Here is a 21,949-nt window from a genome sequence, read left to right as displayed (position 1 = left end):
TATTTGCTTGAACATTTTGGGAATAAAGTGATTTAGAAGAAACGAATTTTGACCTGCAGTTAATTTATAGGAATTCGACATACGACTTGCCAACTTGAAATACATGTACATACTGTATTTTATGTCTACCACCCCACCTCCCACAAGCAGAATATACATTTTTTTACCTATAGATTTCAATTTCTCCTGCAGACCAATGCCTGAAATACACAATTCCAAGTCGTCCATACATAAAACAATATCACTCAGTTCTCAAAATGCAACATTATTGATATATTTTTTTTATAATTCGGAGTTGCAGTCGCTTTAACATGACGTCATTCACGAGACCGTCGCGCGCTATGCGCGCGGGGCCGCCATCTTTCCGGCCGGCATCTAAGAAGCGAACACGTTGCTCGGAAGAACTTTCTGCTGAAATTTTACACTCGCTTTGCTCATTCTTTTTTTTCATGGTCTGAATTGGGATCCGTTGGAACGAATTAGGGTGAGTCCGTGTCTTTCCGAATGTGGCATGAGAACCGGAAGCAGGGAATTTATCCAGCAGGCCGCTTAGTGAGTTGGCGATCCATGGCTGTCAAAGATAACAAGCGAAGGCCGCACACACATGCTAAATGCTAAGGTGGCAACAAGTAACACAAAACTACGCTGCATGACACGTCCGTGTAGATGTTCACTTCTCTTGTCCGCGTTGCCCTGTTCAAGCACACGATAGATCCTCACAGTACCTCAATTTTGTTGGCGATGTAGCGACGCGCGCTGTACGTTTCGCTGTTCGACTGTGAGCAAAGTGAGCCTGGCTTCGTCTGACGATTTGGGCGTCTACACTTTCCATTTTAATGTGTCAAGCAGGCCTTCACACGGGTGATTAGGGTCCATCCATTTTCCGATCCGCTTTCTCCTCACAAGGGTCGCCAGGAAAGCTGGAGCCGACCCCAGCTGTTTTTGGGTAGAAGGCGGGGGACACGCTGAACCGGTGCCCAGCCAATCGCAGGGCACACAGACGAACAACCGTTCCACACTAGCACCTAGGGACAATAGACTGTTTAATCAGCTTGTCATGCATGTTTTTTTGGAATGTGGGAGGAAAGCGGATTACCCAGAGAAAACCTATGATTAGGAGAACATGCAAACTCCCCACAGGAAACCCACGATCTCCACTAACCACTTGCCTATTGGGCTGTATGATTTAGGTTGAATGTGCTATTTATTTTATTATATGTTGCACACTATGTGGGTCTGCACCTTTTATAATTGTTGAGCATAATTTTTATTAATTGTTTTGTGCTCCCCTGAGGCTCCAGCACCCCCCGCGACCCTAATGAGGAATAAGCAGTAAGGAAAATGGATGGATGGATGGAGTGCACCTGATAACAATATCTTATATACAGCATGACTCTCTGATTCCACTCTTAATTTTAACGTGTTTGGGGGATGCTTTGCTGAAACATCATTTCAGTGAATCCCCGAATTAACTCTTGTGCTCCATATCTTTGTCTTTAGCTCGGCAGATCCCGGCCTCCATCGTAGCAGCAGCAGCCCACCATGGCTGATAAAAACACCAGAATCGCCATCGTCAATCACGACAAATGCAAACCCAAGAAATGTCGGCAAGAGTGCAAGAAAAGCTGCCCGGTGGTCCGCATGGGTGAGTGAACAGGAAGGTGACAGGGGTCCCGGCGAGGATGTCACAATTTGATGTCCCTTTGCAGGTAAGCTGTGTATCGAGGTCACGCCGCAAAGTAAGATTGCGTGGATCTCTGAGTCCCTTTGTATTGGCTGCGGCATTTGCATCAAGGTATGAGAACTCGGCCCCTCTCCGATCTCCTCCGAGTGACGCGGCGGTGTTTGTTGCAGAAATGTCCGTTTGGGGCGCTGTCCATTGTTAACCTGCCGAGTAACTTGGAGAAGGAAACCACACACAGATACTGCGCCAATTCCTTCAAACTGCATCGGTACGTAGAAAGCTGGGCCTCCATTGAGCAAGTTTCTGAAATTGCAACCGACTATTGTTTGTGCGCAGGCTGCCCATTCCGAGACCGGGAGAAGTTCTGGGGCTGGTAGGGACCAACGGTATCGGCAAGTCCACGGCGCTTAAGATCTTGGCGGGTAAACAGAAACCCAACCTGGGCAAGTTTGATGTGAGTTCTTATGAGTTTGAATTTCTTTTTCTCTCATTTTCAGTTTTTCACATTTAGTTACTTTTCATCATCTGTAAGTAGTAGTGTGAAAAAGTGCTCACCACCTTTGTGCAAATGTACAAAAAAAAACATGGACTTCAAAATCCACCATAAAAAAATAACTATTGGATTAGCCCTTTGGATTGGATTAATCCTTATTAGTCTCAGTGTTGAAATTTACATTTCACAGCAACAAAGTGATGAAAGTAAAAGGAAAGGAAGAAATAGAAAAACAAAATATAGGACCTGCTGTCAAGGAAGCCAATCTCGTGGCACCATCAAAACTACAAAAAAAAAAACACAAAACAACAAATAATCTGACACAACACAAAAGACAGTCATTCCATTTTAAGCACTTTCTGCACCCTCTTTGTTGCGTGAAGCAGTTCTTGATGAAAGACGAGCGGATCAAAGCGTCCTTTTTACCAGTGGATCAGGTACATCATGGTGAAATATGCACGTCTACTACAAGCTAAATGTTGAAAGCAAACACAAAACTAGCATCCTTTGACGAACACAGAATGTCTCACATTTCCTGTCCCATGTAAATCCGCTTCAATTCCAAGCCGCGACAGTTCCACATATGTATCGGCGCTCTGCGCTGATGCTCCTTTCTTTTCATTACGGGCTCCTCAAGCCATGCATCCAATAACATGCAATAACAATTGAAGACTGAAGTCCATATTTTATTATTATTTTTTTTTCCTCGCAAGTGAGGTAATTTGAAATGTCACACAGTTCTTTTGAGGCAACTTGGACATGCATAAATTTTCACACAGCCATGTTGTGAATCTATCCTCTCACTCCAGAATCCTCCCGACTGGCAAGAAATCCTGACCTACTTTCGTGGCTCGGAGTTGCAAAACTACTTCACCAAAATCCTGGAGGACGACCTACGCGCCATCGTCAAGCCACAATACGTGGACCAGATCCCCAAGACGGTCAAGGTAAAGGGCGGCCGTCCGGCACGTGATGATTCGCTTCTAGTTGCAGCTTTCATTTGGTCTCTGCAGGGTTCGGTTGGCGCCATTCTGAGCAGAAAAGATGACATGGACACGCAAGATCTGGTTTGCCAGCAGCTCGGTATGTGGCCCCACGATCCTCAACCCCCAAACGGTCCGCAGTCTGAGAACTAAAATTATGATTCGTTGTCTTGTTGCCGGGAAGATTTGAGTCATCTGCGGGAGAGGAACGTGGAGGACCTTTCAGGAGGAGAGTTGCAGAGGTTCGCCTGCGCCGTTGTCTGCATCCAGAGAGCCGACATGTAAGAAACGAAAACCCTAAGCCGCCACCGCCGTTGCCTCAACGTTGTTCTTACACGTGCGCTTTTCTCCGGCAGTTTCATGTTTGATGAGCCATCCAGCTATCTGGATGTCAAACAGAGGCTGAAGGCCGCCATCACCATCCGCTCGCTGATCACGCCAGACAGGTATGTGCACTTTGCCAATGTTTGAATGAAGTCTTAAGGGACAACCGACGTCACTTTTTTGTTTTTTGACTGACATCAGAAAAACATTTTATAGCATCTAAAATACCCAAAACACGCAGTCTGATATTTTTAGTCAAATGCAAAACACCAATAAAAATGACTTAAAGTGTCCAAAATCTGCAAAATACTGAGCTGCGAATTGGGCATTTTCAGAAAGTCCCGCCCCCAGTTCGTGACTTCACACCAAGATGTCCTGCATTTTTGGAGAATCCAAACAATGGCTTCAGATTCGGAGAATATGCTTTCTTGTTACACATCCAGTGATGAATATGATTCAAATAGTTCTGAAGAGGAAAGCATACATGTTTGCAATCGATTAAAGAATTATATGTGCCATTTTGAGGCAACATTGGGGGAAAATCTCTCACCCAAAAAAAAAGAGGCACAAAATGGCGACCTTTGGCCACCTCCGCTTCCACAGGCTGATAAATTCCTTATATGGTGACATGGTTTTTAAAAAAACAGTACAGCAAAATACATTGACGTGATGGAAAGACCGCTACAATGCGTCTTTTTTACGGTGAGGAGGCGGTCCTTTTCTGACGTCACGTGAGGACTCGTCACAAACTCAAAAACAAGACTTCCTGAATATTCCTTTGAAGGACAACCGACATCTCCGGACAAGTTGTGTCCATTATTTGTAAAATGGCTTCAAATGACTTCTACTGAGCGTATTTTAATAAGATTCCACCGCATATAGCTATATTTTACGTTTTAAGACTCGCGCTGAACATTCAGGAAGTCTTGTTTTTGAGTTGGTGACGAGTCCTCACGTGACGTCAGAAAAGGACCGCCTCCTCACCGTAAAAAAGATGCATTGTAGCGGTCCTTCCATCACGTCAATGTATTTTGCTGTACTTGTTTGGTCTGGGGACCTCGTGTTGCACCCAAAAGCCGCCAGCAGAGGGAGGCAAACTCCATGGAAAGATAGTATCAGCCTGTGGAAACGAGCTGATTCATTCCTCACAGGAGCTGGACGCCATTTTTCTGCCTCTTCCTCCTGCCTCTTCCTCTGCCTCCCGTTTGCCTCAAAATGGCCCAAATAAATTCTTTAATCGATTGCAAACATGTATGCTTTGCTCTTCAGAACTATTTGAATCATATTCATAACTGGATGTGTAACAAGAAAGCATATTGTCCAAATCTGAAGCCATTGTTTTAATTCACAAGCAATGCAAGACGTCTTGGCGTGACGTCACGAAAGGGGTCTGAAAATGCCCAATTCGCAGCTCAATTTGTTGCAAATTTTGGACACTTTAAGTCATTTTTATTGGTGTTTTGCATTTGACTAAAAATATCATACTGCATGTTTTGGGTATTTTAGATGCTATAAAATGTTTTTCTGGTGTCAGTTAAAAAACAAAAAAGTGACGTCGGTTGTCCTTTAAGTGTAAACGTGATATTGGATCGGGGCTTGCGTCCCTAATCGAAATGTCCACAGCAGTTAGTGATTTTAAAAACGTGCCATCACAAAAAATGTTGGTTGTCATTTTGCGGGAAAGATGAATGACCTTTTATTTTTAATGGGGAAAATGGACCTTGCTGCTGTCTGTCCGTCGAGTCAAGGAAGCAGAGATCAATTTCTGTGCACGTGCAGGTACATCATCGTGGTGGAGCACGACTTGAGTGTGTTGGATTACTTATCCGACTTCATCTGCTGCCTGTATGGCGTTCCCAGTGCCTACGGAGTGGTCACCATGCCCTTCAGCGTCCGAGAAGGTAAACGCCTGGCCATCTTTTTCTATCTCTTCCCAAGCACAGTCGGAAACACCGCACCACTTCTGCGACATGTTTTTGTAGGTATCAACATCTTCTTGGATGGCTACGTTCCGACGGAGAACCTGCGCTTCCGCGAGACCTCCCTGGTGTTCAAAGTGGCGGAAACGGCCAACGAGGAGGAAGTCAAGCGGCTTCGGCACTACCAGGTCGGTGTCAACTTTCTTGCTAGCTCAAAAAGTACCGTATTTTCCGGTGTATACGGTGCACCGGAGTATAAAGCGCACCCCAATTGAATGGTGTATTTTCAAACTTTCAACGTATAAGGTGCACAGGATTATAAGGCGCATCCCTATTGAATGGTGTATTTTCCCAACTTTCCATGTATAAAGCGCACCAGAGTATAAGGCGCACCCGCAATCAATAGTGTATTTTCAAACTTTGCACGTGCAAGGCACACCACATTATAAGGCGCTGCAGTAGAGACTAGGGTTACAGACTACTTCTTCTACAGGGGGGAATGGAGTCGGTGGCTGCTGAGAGTAGTTGCGAGACCTGTTGTGGCTCACTATTACTTCACATAAGGTGCACCCGCATATAAGGCGCCGGGTCATCTTTTCAAGAAAATCAAGGCTTTCGGGTGCGCCTTGTGCAACGGAAAATACGATATTTCACAACACATTTTTCTGTGTTTTTAAATGTACTCTGTGCTTTTGTCTCCATAGTATCCCGACATGGCCAAAACCATGGGCGAGTTTACCTTGGAGATCAAGGGAGGGGAATTCACAGACTCGGAGATCATGGTCATGCTGGGGGAGAACGGTACGTCGCACCCTCCGTGATACAATCACAAGAACTTGTATACTCACAACTGTCTGAGATGCCCATGGTACAAGCACCAACATCCATAAAGCAGCAGAACATTTTAATGAATTGTCTTTCCATGAACTGATACCTGAGGATGACAGTTTAACAGGCTGTGTCTGTTCACCTCGGATTGACCCCAGATTTTACTGTGCTTACATCGTGGGCCTTGTGTTCAGCCAACAAAGCATACAACAGCACGAAACTCTTAAATATGATAACTTCTATTCTCTATCAACTGCTTGTGTGCAGGCACAGGAAAAACCACCTTCATCAGGATGTTGGCTGGAGGACTCAAACCGGATGGCGGAGGTGACAAAACTGTGTGTCACGCATGTCCCGTGGGTGACATCTGTCCGCCCGTTTTTTGTTTTTGTTTGTTTTAAAGCTTTGCATTTGTGTTGACAAGGTGACGTGCCCATCCTCAATGTGAGCTACAAGCCGCAGACCATCAGTCCAAAGTTCAAGGTGCGCGTCCCGACTTCCTGTTTGAAAGAGTTTATTTTTAGGGGACGGAGAGTTTTCACGGCAATTAAATCCACAACTTTTTAAAACCTCGTTGAAACAACAAGCTAGTAATCATCCCATTTCTAGTGACGAAACCGTAAATGACTTTGAAAGGAACAACTTGTCGGCCTCAACCGGATCAAATGCGTGACTCAACTCCATATCTGTCAACCCGAGGCGGTTGGCAATCTTACAAATAATGGCATCTGCCCTTATAAAATGGTGACTAATCTTACGTTTTATATAGCGTACGTAAAATAAAACAAAAATAACTCTTTAAAAAAATGAATGTATTGGTGTATAGCCTGGTTCGATCAAATAACAAACAATGTCTTTAGCTGCATCATGAATTCTAAAATTTAAGAATGACTTTTGTTGTAATTATATGTCGCGATTTTGGCCATTTTAATCATCTCTTTTAATGGTTCCACTTCAGCTCACAATTCAGTTTAACCAGAAGTGTCAACTCCCATTTATTTCCTATACTCTGTATTAATTTTTCTGACGTGTGAAAATGCACATTCAGTACCTGAAAATCTAGCTTCGCATGTAACTTTCACTCTTTATCAATTACGCAAGACAGAATCACAGTTCACAGGTATGTAAGCTTGAGTAAAATTACAGTGCATAAATAATAATGTGGTAAACATAATTAAAAATGTCAATTGATAAAGTTAACTTACCGATACAATCTTTGAGTGAGGAAACATTTCTTTTGAGTTCTGAGAAGTCATCAGCAACATTTGCAGGCAGGTTTTGTTCGGCAAACAAAATCTCTTTCGTCACAGAATCCGATGATGAGTGTGGTTTTGTTTAGAGGAAAAAATTGTTCATTGATAGGTTTGTAGCTTTTCACGCTAATTGCAACGCAATTTATCGTGATCAACCGGCTTCAGACCAGTTCAGTGCATTGTCCTGTCATAACGGTGACAAAATCAAAACGAGGTAAAAAAATGTAATGAGCAAAAAATGGACAGATTTTGAATGTATGCCATACGCATTAAAATAAATCAGTGCTCAGTTGTGCAAATTACGCAAAAAACATGACAGGTATGCAACTCAAAAGTTAATACTCCATCCCACGTGTCTAACATGTGGTGGTGGCGTCCCTCAGGGCAGCGTCCGCGCTCTTCTTCACGAAAAGATCCGAGACGCCTACACGCACCCTCAGTTCATCACCGACGTCATGAAGCCCATGCAGATTGAGAGCATCATCGACCAAGACGTAAGGACGCCTTTGGCGACCCCCAGGTGCCATTGATGTGATTGACAGGTGTCATACTCCCCCTCTTTCTTTGCCCATCTCTATCAGGTCCAGAACCTTTCAGGCGGTGAGCTGCAGAGAGTGGCGCTCACCTTGTGTTTGGGCAAACCGGCCGACGTCTACCTCATCGACGAACCCTCGGCCTACCTTGACTCCGAGCAGCGGTTGATGGCAGCCAGAGTCATCAAAAGGTACGTTAACAATACAATACAATACATCCTCTTTTATATCGCGCCTTCACAGCAGCTGTAACAAAATGCTTCACATATTAGTCAACACAAAGCAGAATTATAAACACAACAGGAACATAAAAACACGGACAGTTATGCAATCTTCACGAGCTTCCCTAGTACTCTGATGTTTGAGTACAAGACAAACCCTTTATTACATGAAACAGTTCTAGTTGAAAGAGGAGAGGATGAAAACCTCCTTTTCACCAGTGGATCAGAGACGTCATGGCGGAATGTGCACGCCTGCTACAAGCTAATTTTTGAAAGCAAACACGAAGCTGTAGCATCAATTGACAAAAAGAGATTGTCTCACATCTCCTGTCCCACATAAATCCGCTTCAATTCCAAGCCGCGACGGTTCTACACACTTTTCCGCACTCTGCGCTGACGCTCCTTTCTTGTCATCACTCCACTGGCTCCCTGTTAAACTCCGTATTGAATTCAAGATACTTCTGTTTACATTTAAAGCCATCCATAACCTTGCCCCCCCCTATCTGTCTGACCTAATTCAAATCTCCGTTCCTACTCGGGCCCTCAGATCCTCTTCCTCCCTCCACCTCTACACGCCCTCTGCCCGTCTCACAACGATGGGGTGCAGAGCTTACAGCCGCTCCGCTCCTAAACTCTGGAACTCACTTCCACCCAACATCCGCAACATTGACTCCCTTCCTACTTTCAAATCTCACCTGAAAACCCACCTCTTTAAACTTGCTTACATGGTCTAATTTATTATGCTGTTTTATTATTTATTGCTTTATGCATGATTTTACTGTTTTGTGTGTTGTCTTTGTTGTAAAGTGTCCTTGAGTGTTCAGAAAGGCGCTTGTAAATTAAATGTATTATTATTTATTATCACGGGCTTCTCAAGTGTGAGTGAATTTCACATGCGCAACTCACACGCACGTGCTTCGCAGGTACATCCTGCACGCCAAGAAGACGGCGTTCGTGGTGGAGCACGATTTCATCATGGCCACGTACCTGGCGGACCGGGTCATCGTCTTTGACGGGATTCCCTCCAAACACACGGCTGCCAACACGTAAGCGGCAACACCCGGTGTGAAACCAACACGTCTGGAGAAAGCTCGTAGATTCAACCGTGCTCGCGTTGGTTTTGCGGACTTTCACCGCCAAACATTGTGGCCCTTGCTGAATTCCGTTTTTGTCAGACTGAAGTTTTGAAGATCACGTCCAAGTATGTGCATGTCAGTCCGCAGGGTCTCCTGGCCGGCATGAACCGCTTCCTTTCTTTGCTGGAGATCACATTCCGTAGAGATCCCAACAACTTCCGGCCACGCATCAACAAACTTAATTCCATCAAGGTACTTGAATTTCAACATGTTGGCTTGAACCCCGCACAAAAAAAAATTGACATTGTCTTCTTGAATTTGCAGGACACAGAACAGAAGAAGAGCGGGAACTACTTCTTTCTGGACGACTAGAGAAACTCGTGGCGAGTGAAACTTCTTGTTCCGACCACCATGACTGCAGCGAATGAGCTTGGGGAAAAAAAAGCTACAACCTCCATCTCATCGCCATGCGGAAACTGTCAGGGCTGCGTTCATCATCCGCAACTGTTGTCAAATGTTCATCATGTCATCCTGTCGATTTCCAGTCATAATGGCAGCATTAAGACATCAATCATTAAAGGATGTTGACAACTTTATAAAAGCAGATTGGTCATTTTTTTATGCGTGGATGAATGCTGACTTGGTTGTCCTAAGTAATTCGTGGCTTCGATGAGGCTGTTAACATTCTCGTCTTGAATGAATGACACCATCTAGTGGTGTATGTTTCGATAAGTCGCTGTGCTTGTTCATGTCAAATTCGGAATGGAACTATTTGAAAGGAAACAAAAAAAAATCAATGAATGTGACCGCTACTCAGCTCCAGTTCTTTCAATTTAGGCTTATGCACCTCCTGCGCGCTGTTTAAAAAAAACGAGTGATGCACATCGTCAAGCTAACATTAAAGCGGAAATGCCGAAAAATGCAAATTGCGCTTTTGTTTTGAACGACCCACAGGAAGTGACACATACACACACGCGTTTGTATCTTTGCGTGAAATTCCTCAAGTTTGGAGTTTGCGTCTTTTGTTTGACGACAACAAAGCTAGTAAAAGTCATCGAAAGGCAACCAGAAGAATACCAAAACTACCACCAGGGCTTGAAGTACGACAAAAGATTTGGGACTTTTTGATTTTTGGACTTTGTCGAGCGGTGTAGAATTGCAGTATGTGGGAAAGAAAAACACGGCGATGGCGGTCAAGCAATTGGTGAAAGTAAAGAAGAAAGTAAGTTCGCCACTTCTTCAACTTTCTGACGACTTGGGAGCAAACGAAAGGCGACTTATTTGGAACGCAAAACCTCCCGCCCCGCCCCTAGAAAACTTAACTTTTGCCTTTCAACTCTGACGACAGCATGTTGGGGTCTGGAGACTTATATTTATCCTGTTATGGAGAGGCGGGGGGGTCCTTGTTGCTTGTTTGTTTTTATCCGTCCATTTATTGACTGGTGGGCGACCTCTCCAGGGTGTTCTCCGCCTCTCTTGCCAACAATCTCCCCCCTCGACCGCGCCCCCCAACTTACGTTGGAGTTAATGGATGAGTCGAATTTTTTGTGTGGGAATGCTTCAGAGATGTTACACTGGAGGGGCGCAGTGCTATAGCCGCGTCCGAAATAAGTGTAATTCCCGTTGAGGCCCTCCTGCCTATTATTTATATATCAACAATATATATATGTATATGTGACGGGTGTCACAACAGTGACTGTCCCCATCTCCACGATGCTGCCGTCTTAATGAAGACGAGACGCGTGGATGTGTCTTTTTATTTCTTTTATTTCTGCAACACAGTATGGCAGAAGGGATGGGCGAAGTCGCATGGGTTTCGTCCCATGATCAACCTGAATCTCCTCGAGATTGTTCTCGAAACTATGGGCGGGACACAGTGCCACACTGTGCGCCGTTGCGTCACTTCCTTCATAATTTAATAATCTAAGTGCACAACTCCGTTACATACACCCCCCTTAAATTATGCAGAAGTGAGGCAACATACACACGGAAGACAATAGAAAGACCAACAGGCAAAATAGACAAGGTTATCGGGCAAGGATGTACAAGAATGCTGTCTAATTATGTCACTCATCAGACCAACTACGTCAGGTGACTGGAGTAAGGGATCTGTCGCCGGTGTGTCAGGGTCTGGGAAGGAACTCTGTCCCCACTAACATAAGTGGCCTCAGCTCGCACCTGCCCATTCCCCTCTGTACAAACTACATCACCCTGCATAGCACTACATAACTGTGACAGACTGGAGAAAGGTATCTGTTGCTGGTGTATCAGTGGTCTGTGCGCTCGTCGTAGATGCACTGCACTGGGTCTGGGAAGGAACTCTGTCCCCACTAACATAAGTGGCCTCAGCTTGAACCTGCCCATTCCCCTCTGTACAAACTACACCACTCTGGATTGCACTACACAACTGTAACACGGTTGGGAAGCCTCTACCTCTACCAACACACTCATTCAAAGGTGTGCTACTTGTTACTTGTAAGGAGCTCATTCTTAGACTTAACACACAAAAAGATGTACATGAAAAAAAAAGCACACTAATTGCAAAACAGCAGGTCAGACAATTAACACACTACATGTATTTCCAAAACGGGGGTCGACACACCGTCCACCGAGTGATGGGACTGCACAGCGTCTTCATTGTGCAGCATTGTGGTCCCGGTCCGAAGTGGAGAGTCACTTGTGATCCGGGTCACGGCACCAATGTGACGGGTGTCACAACAGTGACTGTCCCCATCTCCACGATGCTGCCGTCTTAATGAAGACGAGACGCGTGGATGTGTCTTTTTATTTCTTTTATTTCTGCAACACAGTATGGCAGAAGGGATGGGCGAAGTCGCATGGGTTTCGTCCCGTGATCAACCTGAATCTCCTCGAGATTGTTCTCGAAACTATGGGCGGGACACAGTGCCACACTGTGCGCCGTTGCGTCACTTCCTTCATAATTTAATAATCTAAGTGCACAACTCCGTTACATATATATATATATATATATATATATATATATATATATATATATATATATATATACAACAGCTGCGTCTGCGTATATATATATATATATATATATATATATATATATATATATATATATATATATATATATATATATATATATAACAACAGCTGCAACTTTAACAAATCACTTAACATGGACAACTATCATATGCAGGAAATAAAGCAGTCACAAAGATAGTAGAAAGCACCAGAGAGTAAAACTAAGATTAAGCCTGAATCATGCTAAATCTTCTTTTCCTTTCGGCTTTTCCCTTCAGGGTGATGTTTGTTTTGGCCAAGTTTTTACGTCGGATGCCCTTCCTGACACAACCCTCTCTATTTATCCGGGCTTGGGACCGGCACAAGAAGACACTGGCTTGTGTCCCCTTGTGGCTACAGAACAAGCAACTCTATGAACTTAACAAAGATGAAGATGCTTGATAAAAGGCTCCCAAACACAAAATGGTCATCGGCACAGCAGCATTCAAACAAAGCAAAACCGAACCATGCTGAGTCAAATGCCAAAATTATTTTCTCAGTCCTGTCTGTATTGGTCAGGGTCTCCATAGGTCCAGTCAGTATGGACTTCATTTGGAATTAATTGTAGCTCTTTTTAGAATTTGATCTCATCTAATTTTTTGACTTCATTCTGGGAACATGACATTGTCTCCCCTGCACACACACCCTTCTTCAAAAAAAAGGTTTGAATGAATGGAAAACACATGAACTAGGCAACTGGTAACCAGTCAACATTAGAATTCCCATGGCTTTTAGGGGTACGTGCTGTGGTTAGTCGCGCCCCTTGGAATAAAGCCTCTGCTGCAAGGTTTGATTTGAAAATGCCAGCTCGCAGCTAGCTGGGAAATTTGTTCTCAATGTCAGAATCTCCTCAAGCGAGACTTGAAAGCCATCTTGTATTTTCCTGCTTCAAACAAAGATGCCAAGGCTCTGACAAGATGGAGGTCAGCGACAAGGAACGGCTAAGATGGCGTGATGATGACACAGATAAGGATACCGACCACACCGAGGAGCCCCGAGATGAGCTGGGCCTTCCCATCATGCACTGGGAGGCGTTGAGTCTTCGCATTGCTGAGCTAGAGAAACAAGAAGAGGAGAAGAAGGATAAACTCGCAAAGGTTGGGCATCTGCTTGATTCTGATTACTCTTATTTGTATTTCCTATTTAAACAGGAAACATACAAATCAATAACAGCAAATTTACGTTTTTTTTTCAAGTGGTGGCCAGCCAAAGCTTATTTGAACTTACTAAAGTTACAGGTCAACGATACCTCCGAACTGAAAAAAGTTGCGAGTCAAAGTAGCACTGAAGAAATATGCAAGAGCAATGAGTTTGCACATGTTAACTGTAATTTTCTTTTCTTTTTCTTTCATTTTGTTTATTTTTTGATGGCCAGAGCGGTGCGGCATCCCTGGAGCGGCGGCGATTTCCCGTCAGCTATACAGAAGAACAAGGAGGCAGCAGACGAGAGAGCTGGGAAGATGGCCGCCGACGTCATCGCCGTCACCTGGACCGACGGGATGGACTGGACCGTAGTGATGACAGTGAGGACTTGTCAGGCCTTGGTTCACGGTGAGTAAAGCAAACCTTTGACAAGTCTTCTAGAGAAGAGGTCCCCAACCCCCATTTTGAATTTGAATAAAAATATCATACTGCGTGTTTTGGGTATTTTAGATGCTATAAAACGTTTTTCTGATGTCAGTTAGGAAACAAAAAAGTGACGTCGGTTGTCCTTTAACCGACGTCACTTTTTTTGTCAAATGCAAAACACCAATAAAAATGACTTAAAGTGTCCAAAATCTGCAAAAAATTGAGCTGCGAATTGGGCATTTTCAGAAAGTCCCGCCCCCAGTTCGTGAGTGACGTCATGCCAAGACGTCTTGCATTGCTGGAGAATAAAAACAATGGCTTCAGATTCGGAGAATATGCTTTCTTGTTACACATCCAGTTATGAATATGATTCAAATAGTTCTGAAGAGGAAAGCATACATGTTTGCCATCGATTAAAGAAGTCCTTCTGCGTCATTTTGAGGCATCTAGACTGCAATGTAACGTCCCACAAAAGAGGCAGAAAAATGGCGACCAGCTCCTGTGAGGAATGAATCAGCCCGTTTCCACAGGCTGATACATTTCTTGCATGGAGCTTGGACTCCTTCTGCTGGCGGCTTTTGGATGTAACACAAGGGTTTAAAAAAACAGTACAGCAAAATACATTGACGTGATGGAAGGACCGCTACAATGCGTCTTTTTTACGGTCAGGAGGCGGTCCTTTTCTGACGTCACGTGAGGACTCGTCACCAACTCAAAAACAAGACTTCCTGAATGTTCAGCGCGAGTCTTAAAACGTAAAATATAGCTATATGCGGTGGAATCTTATTAAAATACGCCCACTAGAAGTCATTTGAAGCCATTTTACAAATTATGGACACAACTTGTCCGGAGACGTCTATTGTCCTTTATGGGCCGCATGAAATCAGCCAAAGAGCTGCATGCGGCTCGGGAGCCGCGGGTTGGCCAGTATGACTTACTCTTAACGCATGTCAAAACGCTTGTCTAGGTCACGTGATAAATACCGCTAAAATTAGCCCACCATAAGCTAGCAAAATGAGTAAAAAACAAACGTCTTTGGAAAGTTTCTTTATCCGTCGGTCCGTGAAAATATTGTCTGACATTAAACCGGTCCGTGGCGAAAAAAAAGGTTGGGGACCACTGTTCTAGAGGTTTCGTCAATTTGCTCAATATTATGTTATTTTTTTGCATGGTCCAGGTTGCAGACGCAGATGAACCTTCAGCTCTGCTTCATCAACAACAGTGAGAGTGACAATGAAGAGCAAGAGGAAGAGCGAGAGGAGAGAGACGCTAGCGCGGCTGTGGTACGTGCCCCATCGACTCCGTATTCCACACATTTACTGTAGGTCATCTTATTCAGGGATGTCTGTGTAAGCTCTCAGTTGTACGGGAGTGGTGTATCGATGAAAAGGTTTCTTCAGCCGTCATTTGTACTTTTTTGAAGGTGTCAGGCGTTTCGCTCCTCATCCGTAGAGCTTCGAAAGTTGTGCTGGTAACTCTGGCTCTATATACATCCCTAATGGACAGAAGTGGCTGTGCCAGACCTCTGCTCTGATAGGTCTCTGCTCCTAGGTTGGGGGAGCAGTAGACTACTCACTGAAGCTAATCAGCCAAAAAAAGTAGCTCCTGTATTTTGCGTTTCTACTTTCATTTCTTTCATAATTTTGCTGCTGTGGGCCTTCATTGGAAGCCAATGAAATGATTCACCCTAATTTTTTTCCCCCAAAAATCTATTTTTCGGATTATGGTATCAAAAGGTTTAACATCCTTGATTTGCTTCCGCGAGCCGAATATAATGATGTGGCAGGCCAGATTTGGCCCCTGAGCCTTGACTTCGACACCTGTGATCTAGGCTAATGTTGAAATTTCGGGTTAATGTTTTTATGTCCAACTCCAGACACTTTTATTTTTTTGAATCATCCCATCGCTACATGTGTCTGATGATGTACAGCTTTGAAGCATGGAAAGTTTAGTATCTCTGTAATTTTGTACATGGGGTATAGAGAGGAAACCTCCTTGCCGGTCACAAGACAGCCACGCCGGCAGCCAAGACGGAAAAAAGCAAGTCCAGGGGCTTCCGCAGCACTTGGAGGAAACTGCGAGAGCGACTGCGAGCCGACCACAAGCCAGCCGTGAGTGACCAAAAAAAGGCATCGCTCGATCGATCACTCGCCCTTCTTCTGTCTGCTCCCGTCAGAATCCGCCCGGCGCCGACCCGCCGCTCCGCGGGAGGCGATTGGAGCGCGGCGACGTGCACAAGTTAACCCTCGGGGAGTTGCGTGCGCATCGATCATTCCTCACTCAAACTGTACAAGGTACGTACATGACACGATTGGACGCATTTCGACAACCTTCCAGAAAAATGCTTCATAGCAACGGCATTTATTTTTCTTTTTGCGCCCAAGAGCTAAGTTCGGATCTGGTGGCCGGGCTGCAGGTACGTGACCAACTGAGGACGGAGCAGGACGCCATGTTGCTGGAGCTTCAGGACCTCACGTCCCTGCACGGCTGACGGACGTCGGTGTCGCCGACAGATTGACTTTTCGACGACATGACTGACTTTGACCATTTCAACGCATTTATGTGACGTAACGTTTGTTTTTAACACATGAAAAGGGAATTTAGAACCACATGTTTTTATAGCCACAGAGACGATCTTGCCTGAATAATGCCGTTGATGTTTTCCATCTCTGTACGTTAGCCTAGCATTAGCGCCATTTGAACTAAAAAGCTTGAAAGCAACAATGGAGGTGGAAAAAAAAGTTTGTCTGTTTGTTATTTTCATCTCTGTTGCCGAGTATTAAACTCTGTTTAAATCATGACTTATTCTTCGTGAAATTCTGATATATAATTCTGAAAATGGTAAAAAATAAATCCCATTCAGTATCTTGTCGCAACAATGACCAAGATTGAAAAATGTCACTTCACCTTGACTTGTGAAAAATTATCTTCGCAGGCTGAGTTGGACACCCCTTGGATGGCACGCTTATGGCCCACGGTCCTTATGTTTGACACCAAGCCGCAAGATGAGAGTGAGATCGTCCTCTTTGTCTCACTCTCTCACCCGCCCAGGTGGTCAAGTGTGGGGGGGGGGAGGTGACACAGCGAGGGCTCGAAGGAGGGGCTGTGTCACCACGGCAACGTGCGAAGAAGACGGCAAGAAGAGGAAGGTGTGAACGTCTCAAAGCCTGTGATTACTCGCATGTCTTCTTCGCGTTTTGTTCTGACTTTTGGATTATTTGCCGCCGTCCGGGACTTTTGCCACGGGGCTGAGTTTGCCATATGGAGTCGTCGCGGGCCGTGTGCAGTGATGTAGGTATTTATGAGCCCCTGCCAGCGCTCGCTCGCACGCACACGCACAACAGCTGCAACAAAGTTAATTCATCAATTGTCCCGGCAATACTTTTATAGTTTGTTTTGTCAATTGAATAGAAAGTTCGTTTAAGTTCTTTTTCTGAATAGTTCGACCAACCAGAACACCCGTTTCCCCATCTTTGCACAACTGACATTCGAAAGCCAATCATTGCAGCCTAAAATCAATCACATCCAAATGCTTGAAGTTATCAAAAGACATCAATGTTGTCGGTCAGGCTAATTAATGGCGCACCAGTACAGTACGTTAAAATCAAGTTCGTTTTTTTTTTCTTGGAAGTGATGGAAGATCAACAGCGTGCGGCGTGACGCGAGCGGGCGTAGTTACTTATTGCTGAGCTAATGGGCTGAGAAGAGACTGAATCAGCAGCGGCGTTGCCCTCATCCACAGGAAGGCAAACACCCTTGGGGACTGACAACAGGAGGTGAAAGGCGCTGTGCAAAGAACCCACTGCCCAGTCAGCAACGGAAGCGGTGGGGGGTCAGGGGGCTACATTATGTTGAGATGCAGCTTTCAAATAAAGCACAAAAATCCAATTTCCAATTAAATTGACCCTACCGCCCTCCTGTTGCTGAGTGAGAATGCAATTGATAATTACAATCAAAACTACCTTTTTTTTCTCAGATTTTCTTGATTTCGCCTGATCAAAAAAAGAACCTCCTTTTTTTTCTCTGCTTCCACATATCATTGATTAAAAATTATTTTGGCATTTATTTCATGAAATGATGGAAAGGGAAATGTTTTGCATGAAATTTGATGGCAAAGTCAGCACCGATTACCGCTTACTAACTCATTCAGTGCCAGATGATATGAAAAAAATGTGTCCACTCCAGTGCCAGGGTTTTTGTCATTTTCACTCAAATTGCAGGACCCACAGAATATTGAGTTTTAGGACGACATAAACATTCAGTGCAGCATAAGAAACATTAGATTCTCTTCTTCTCTCATCAGAAGGTTATCTCATCTATCATCATCTATTGGTTATCTGAGCTAGAAATGGGGGCGGCTATGCAAAAGGCAAATGCTGGCCCCGCATGGGAGGGCAAAACATTGCCAGAGGTCTGACCAGCGCTTTATCGGCAAGAAAAACAAAAACCCAAACAAATTTGGCAATGGCGCTCCACGTCATGCTTTTCAATTCCCAAATAAATTTGGGAATGGCTTTGAATGAGTTAAAAGGAAACTAAAGTCAAACTTTTTTTAACATTATTTTCTATGCGCCTGCAGTAATCTAAACACAAAATTCTGATTAATGTTGTCTTTGAGGGATTTGAATCATGGGGCAAAATCCGGCCGCTTTAATCCTAGCGGCCATTTTGCCACTTGATGGCGACTAAAAATGACATAATCATTACTTGACACAAAGTGGTAAAATGGCCGCTCTCTGAGATGGATTGAAACAGGTGGATATCCCTGTGTAATTCGTATTCCTCAATTTCAACTACATCGATCATGATATCATCATTCTTTTTTGTGATAGATTTGGAAAAGATATGATTCCGTTCCAGGTTTAATTTGTCATATCCATCAGAAATTTGGCAAAAGTTGATCTTTGCAAATGAAAAATATTGAAAAATAACCCTTGGATGCCTTCCAGGTGAGCGTTGGCCGATGACGAGGTGGAAAACGGTGACGAGGGTGAGGGTTCCTGCGGCGGCCATGACGCAGGCGGGTGGCGACAACGGCAGCTCGCCGCTGTGCAGCATCGACGAGTCGTACAAATACATCTTCCTGCCCACCTGTTACTCGTTCACGTTCGTCTTCAGCCTGTCCCTCAACGCCGTGGTCCTGTTGCGATCGATCCGCCGCACCAAGCGCTGGAACGCGTCGCTAATCTACATGGTCAACCTGGCCTCCACCGACTTCATGTACGGTCTCTCGCTGCCCTTCCTGGTGGCCAGCTACGTCATGCGCGACCGTTGGGTCTTCGGGGACTTCATGTGCCGCCTGGTGCGCTTCCTCTTCTACTTCAACCTCTATTGTTCCATCTTCTTCCTCACCTGCATCTCGGTGCATCGCTACCTGGGCATCTGCCACCCCATGCGTGTCATCGCCTTGGAGACCAAGAAAGCTGTGAAGTGCACCTGCGTTCTGGTGTGGGTGGTGGTCTTCGCCCTCACCTGCCCCATCTTCCGTTTCGCCCGCACGGCTCGTGCCCCCGGTGGCTTCGACAACTGTTGGGACGACGCCATCGACAGAGAATTCTCCGACTACGTTCCGTATGGGGTCGTCCTGCACATGCTGGGCTTCTTTGTGCCTTTCACCGTCATCGCCTGGTGCTACTCACGAGTGGTGCTCACCATCTTCAAGACTCTGCCTTCTCGCCCTCGCGACGGAAGAGAGTGCGCCGCCGGCGTCTCCGTCTTCCTTGGCGCCGATTCCCCGTACGCCGGCCGCAGACGCAAGTCCATCCGGACCATCGTCACCATCACCCTGCTCTTCGCTCTCTGCTTCTTCCCATTCCATGTGACCCGCACCATCTTCCTTCTGCTCAAGGTGAGCAAGGGCGTTCCTTGCCAAACCATGGCCACCGTGTCGATGTGCTACAAGATCACACGTCCCTTAGTGTCCTTCAACGCCTGGCTTAATGCCCTCCTCTATTTCCTCACCAAAGACAAGGGCGGATGCTGCCCGCCACGTGCCCCTGCCACAGCCGGGCCACTCCTACCTCTGAGAATGCTGGCGAAAGGAGATGAGCACGTACACCAGCATGGCAAAAGTCCTTTACTGACCTAATGGAAACAAGGCGGCTTCTACGCTCACTTTTGTCTTCTTTGAAATCCAGATAACAGACTTGATTTCATTCATATTAATCATATTGGAATAATCAAGGAAGAAATGCTTCGGTTAAACAGTTGAGTGCCGTGAATCAAATAAAGGACCAGAATATGCAGCAATTGCTTAAAATCCCACTAAAAATAATTCCAAAGCATTTTTGGGGATAACATATTATAAAAGATATAAAAAAGATGAAATTTGATGTTATATGTGAAGGCATCTTTTAATAATATTTGGTGCTAAAACAATTTCAAGCATATTTTCTTTAGTTGTATTTCAACGCAACCCATCAAAGTCTATTGTTGGAGACATAGCAATGCGCTAAACAATGAAAGTACTTTTGTTCGACAATTGTTTTGTCATGTCAGTGGCAGCGTAAAACGGCTGCCTTAGTGGGTGTGTCAGCGATTTAGATTGTATCCGGCGACCTCTTGTGGAAGATGGGTGGACTGGCGAGGAAAATGCAGCAGTCAATTTTCACTTGATTGTGGGATTTAAACATAACAATAGTTTTTATTTATCTTTTAAGTATGAGATGACTTGCTCGTTCAGTAGGAATTGTTTGCTTGTCATTCACGGGAACATGTCGCAGAGGTTCGACACAGAGGCGCCGAAGTCAGACTTTAACCGAGCTGTTCGTCCTATCGTCATACACCGCGAACTCAAATACAAGCCAAAACGCCCAGATGAATCCAATACAGAAAAATAAGTTGAATGATTCTACAATTATAAATCCAATTGGACTTTGTCCGTTTGGCGGCCACATTTAGCTAAAAGTGAGTCTACTTCCCTGTCACGCGACGACGTAAAAACACAAACAAACATGGCGCCATTTTTAAAAGTTTCGCTGGCACACAATCCTAAATTTACAAAAGGCCTCTTCTATTTCACCTCTTTTTCTTCCTTAATCCACCTGGAACATGCCGCCGAGGTAAGATACATGTGCTGTCTCCTTTAGCCTCTCGTCTTTACAATGTGTACACGAATCAAAATGAGTCAAATTGTTTTCAATGACTTCAATTGACGCCTTCAAACGGGTTCTCGAATGCAGAAGAGAAAACCATTACTTCAACTTGGTAACGTGTCACGGTTAAACTTGAAATACGCCGGCCGCAGATGCTGTGAATTTAGCACGCTTTCATTTAAGATTAGTTAACCAATGACCTTCACCAAGCATGTTCTAACGTGATACTTTTTTTCTGGTGAGGCAATAATCTTGCAGATACACGAGGACCTTCACCTCATGATAATAACGTGACCTCACAAAGTCTGGGAACTAAATAGGTAGGCTGGTGTATTTGAATGACTTCCAACGGTGGAATGGAATGAGGGATCAGAACCTATTCCATCAGGCATGGGAACCTCACTTGTCTTCCAGGAACGAGGTCTGTCCCAAATAATTTATGAGGTAATCGACATTACTAGTATATTCAATTGATTACTCTCAGAACACCCACACTTCTTTTAACAAATATATATTGTGAATTCAACCATGTGAACTGAAATTATTTTGGAGCAATCTCTCTGGATCCCGACATGTCGCTATCATGCATGCTGCTACTCTCTCATGATATTGTGTGCATTTGTGCTGTAAATTGTTTCCGTTGGCATCATCATTGGACCCAAATCATGACAATTTATAGCAAAGAATATGTTGAGGTCGACAAAGGATTTAATTCAGAGACAAACGGTGCTCTGCTGCAAAGCTCTGACATCTTTAGGCAATTAAAAATCATCCGCAGTGAAGGACTTGGCTCCAGGAGTAATCTAATGCCCACTGAGGAGAAAAAAATAAGATAAGATTTCAAGTTGTATGTGAAACCACTGGCAGCCATCTTAGATTGCCAATCATTAACGGTCAAGTGTGGAATAAATTTGAGTAATATTTCGAACTAAAACTATT

At 44.6% G+C, this 21,949-nt stretch overlaps 4 protein-coding genes across 7 annotated transcripts in view; 3 read left to right on the top strand and 1 right to left on the bottom strand.

Annotated features, from left to right (window-relative positions):
• LOC148901886 (zinc finger protein RFP-like) overlaps window positions 1–21,949 on the bottom strand; it is a 123,158-nt gene that overhangs the window by 88,174 nt on the left and 13,035 nt on the right. The gene's annotated exons all lie outside the window — the stretch shown is intronic.
• abce1 (ATP binding cassette subfamily E member 1) lies at window positions 325–9,915 on the top strand. Its single transcript, XM_088989978.1, has 19 exons — window positions 325–484; window positions 1,501–1,645; window positions 1,710–1,795; window positions 1,855–1,952; window positions 2,021–2,138; window positions 2,987–3,124; window positions 3,191–3,260; window positions 3,345–3,441; window positions 3,517–3,606; window positions 5,264–5,385; window positions 5,467–5,591; window positions 6,108–6,204; window positions 6,499–6,558; window positions 6,656–6,714; window positions 7,868–7,978; window positions 8,066–8,208; window positions 9,162–9,284; window positions 9,455–9,566; window positions 9,639–9,915. The coding sequence occupies exons 2-19, from the start codon at window positions 1,543–1,545 to the stop codon at window positions 9,684–9,686; spliced, it is 1,800 nt and encodes a 599-aa protein (XP_088846104.1). The 5' UTR covers window positions 325–484; window positions 1,501–1,542; the 3' UTR covers window positions 9,687–9,915.
• Window positions 10,270–16,989, top strand: LOC148901888 (schwannomin-interacting protein 1). Of its 2 annotated transcripts, XR_016114200.1 has the most exons (8): window positions 10,270–10,536; window positions 13,246–13,444; window positions 13,723–13,898; window positions 15,094–15,199; window positions 15,899–16,027; window positions 16,093–16,210; window positions 16,301–16,478; window positions 16,852–16,989. XR_016114200.1 is itself a non-coding variant. In XM_088989985.1 (7 exons), exons 2-7 carry the CDS (start codon window positions 13,265–13,267, stop codon window positions 16,405–16,407), a joined length of 816 nt encoding a protein of 271 aa, XP_088846111.1. In that variant the 5' UTR covers window positions 10,270–10,536; window positions 13,246–13,264; the 3' UTR covers window positions 16,408–16,717. The 2 variants fall into 2 exon arrangements, 1 of the variants encoding a protein (XP_088846111.1); XM_088989985.1 differs by lacking the exon at window positions 16,852–16,989 and having other exon boundaries at window positions 16,301–16,717.
• LOC148901885 (P2Y purinoceptor 3) overlaps window positions 16,928–21,949 on the top strand; it is a 29,863-nt gene continuing 24,841 nt past the window's right edge. The window contains exons 1-2 of one of the 3 annotated variants that reach the window (XM_088989977.1): window positions 16,928–17,065; window positions 18,866–20,977. In XM_088989977.1, the coding sequence (XP_088846103.1) occupies window positions 18,880–20,004 (1,125 nt within the window). In that variant the 5' untranslated portion in view covers window positions 16,928–17,065; window positions 18,866–18,879 and the 3' untranslated portion in view covers window positions 20,005–20,977. The other 2 variants (XM_088989976.1, XM_088989975.1) reach the window with 2 other exon arrangements.

Source organism: Hippocampus bargibanti, linkage group LG02 (assembly GCF_051943395.1).
Source record: "Hippocampus bargibanti isolate YZ-2025 linkage group LG02, ASM5194339v1, whole genome shotgun sequence".
Lineage (NCBI taxonomy): Eukaryota > Metazoa > Chordata > Actinopteri > Syngnathiformes > Syngnathidae > Hippocampus > Hippocampus bargibanti.
The sequence above is the reverse complement of the archived record's forward strand: the minus strand, read 5'-3'. Positions and strand labels throughout refer to the sequence as shown.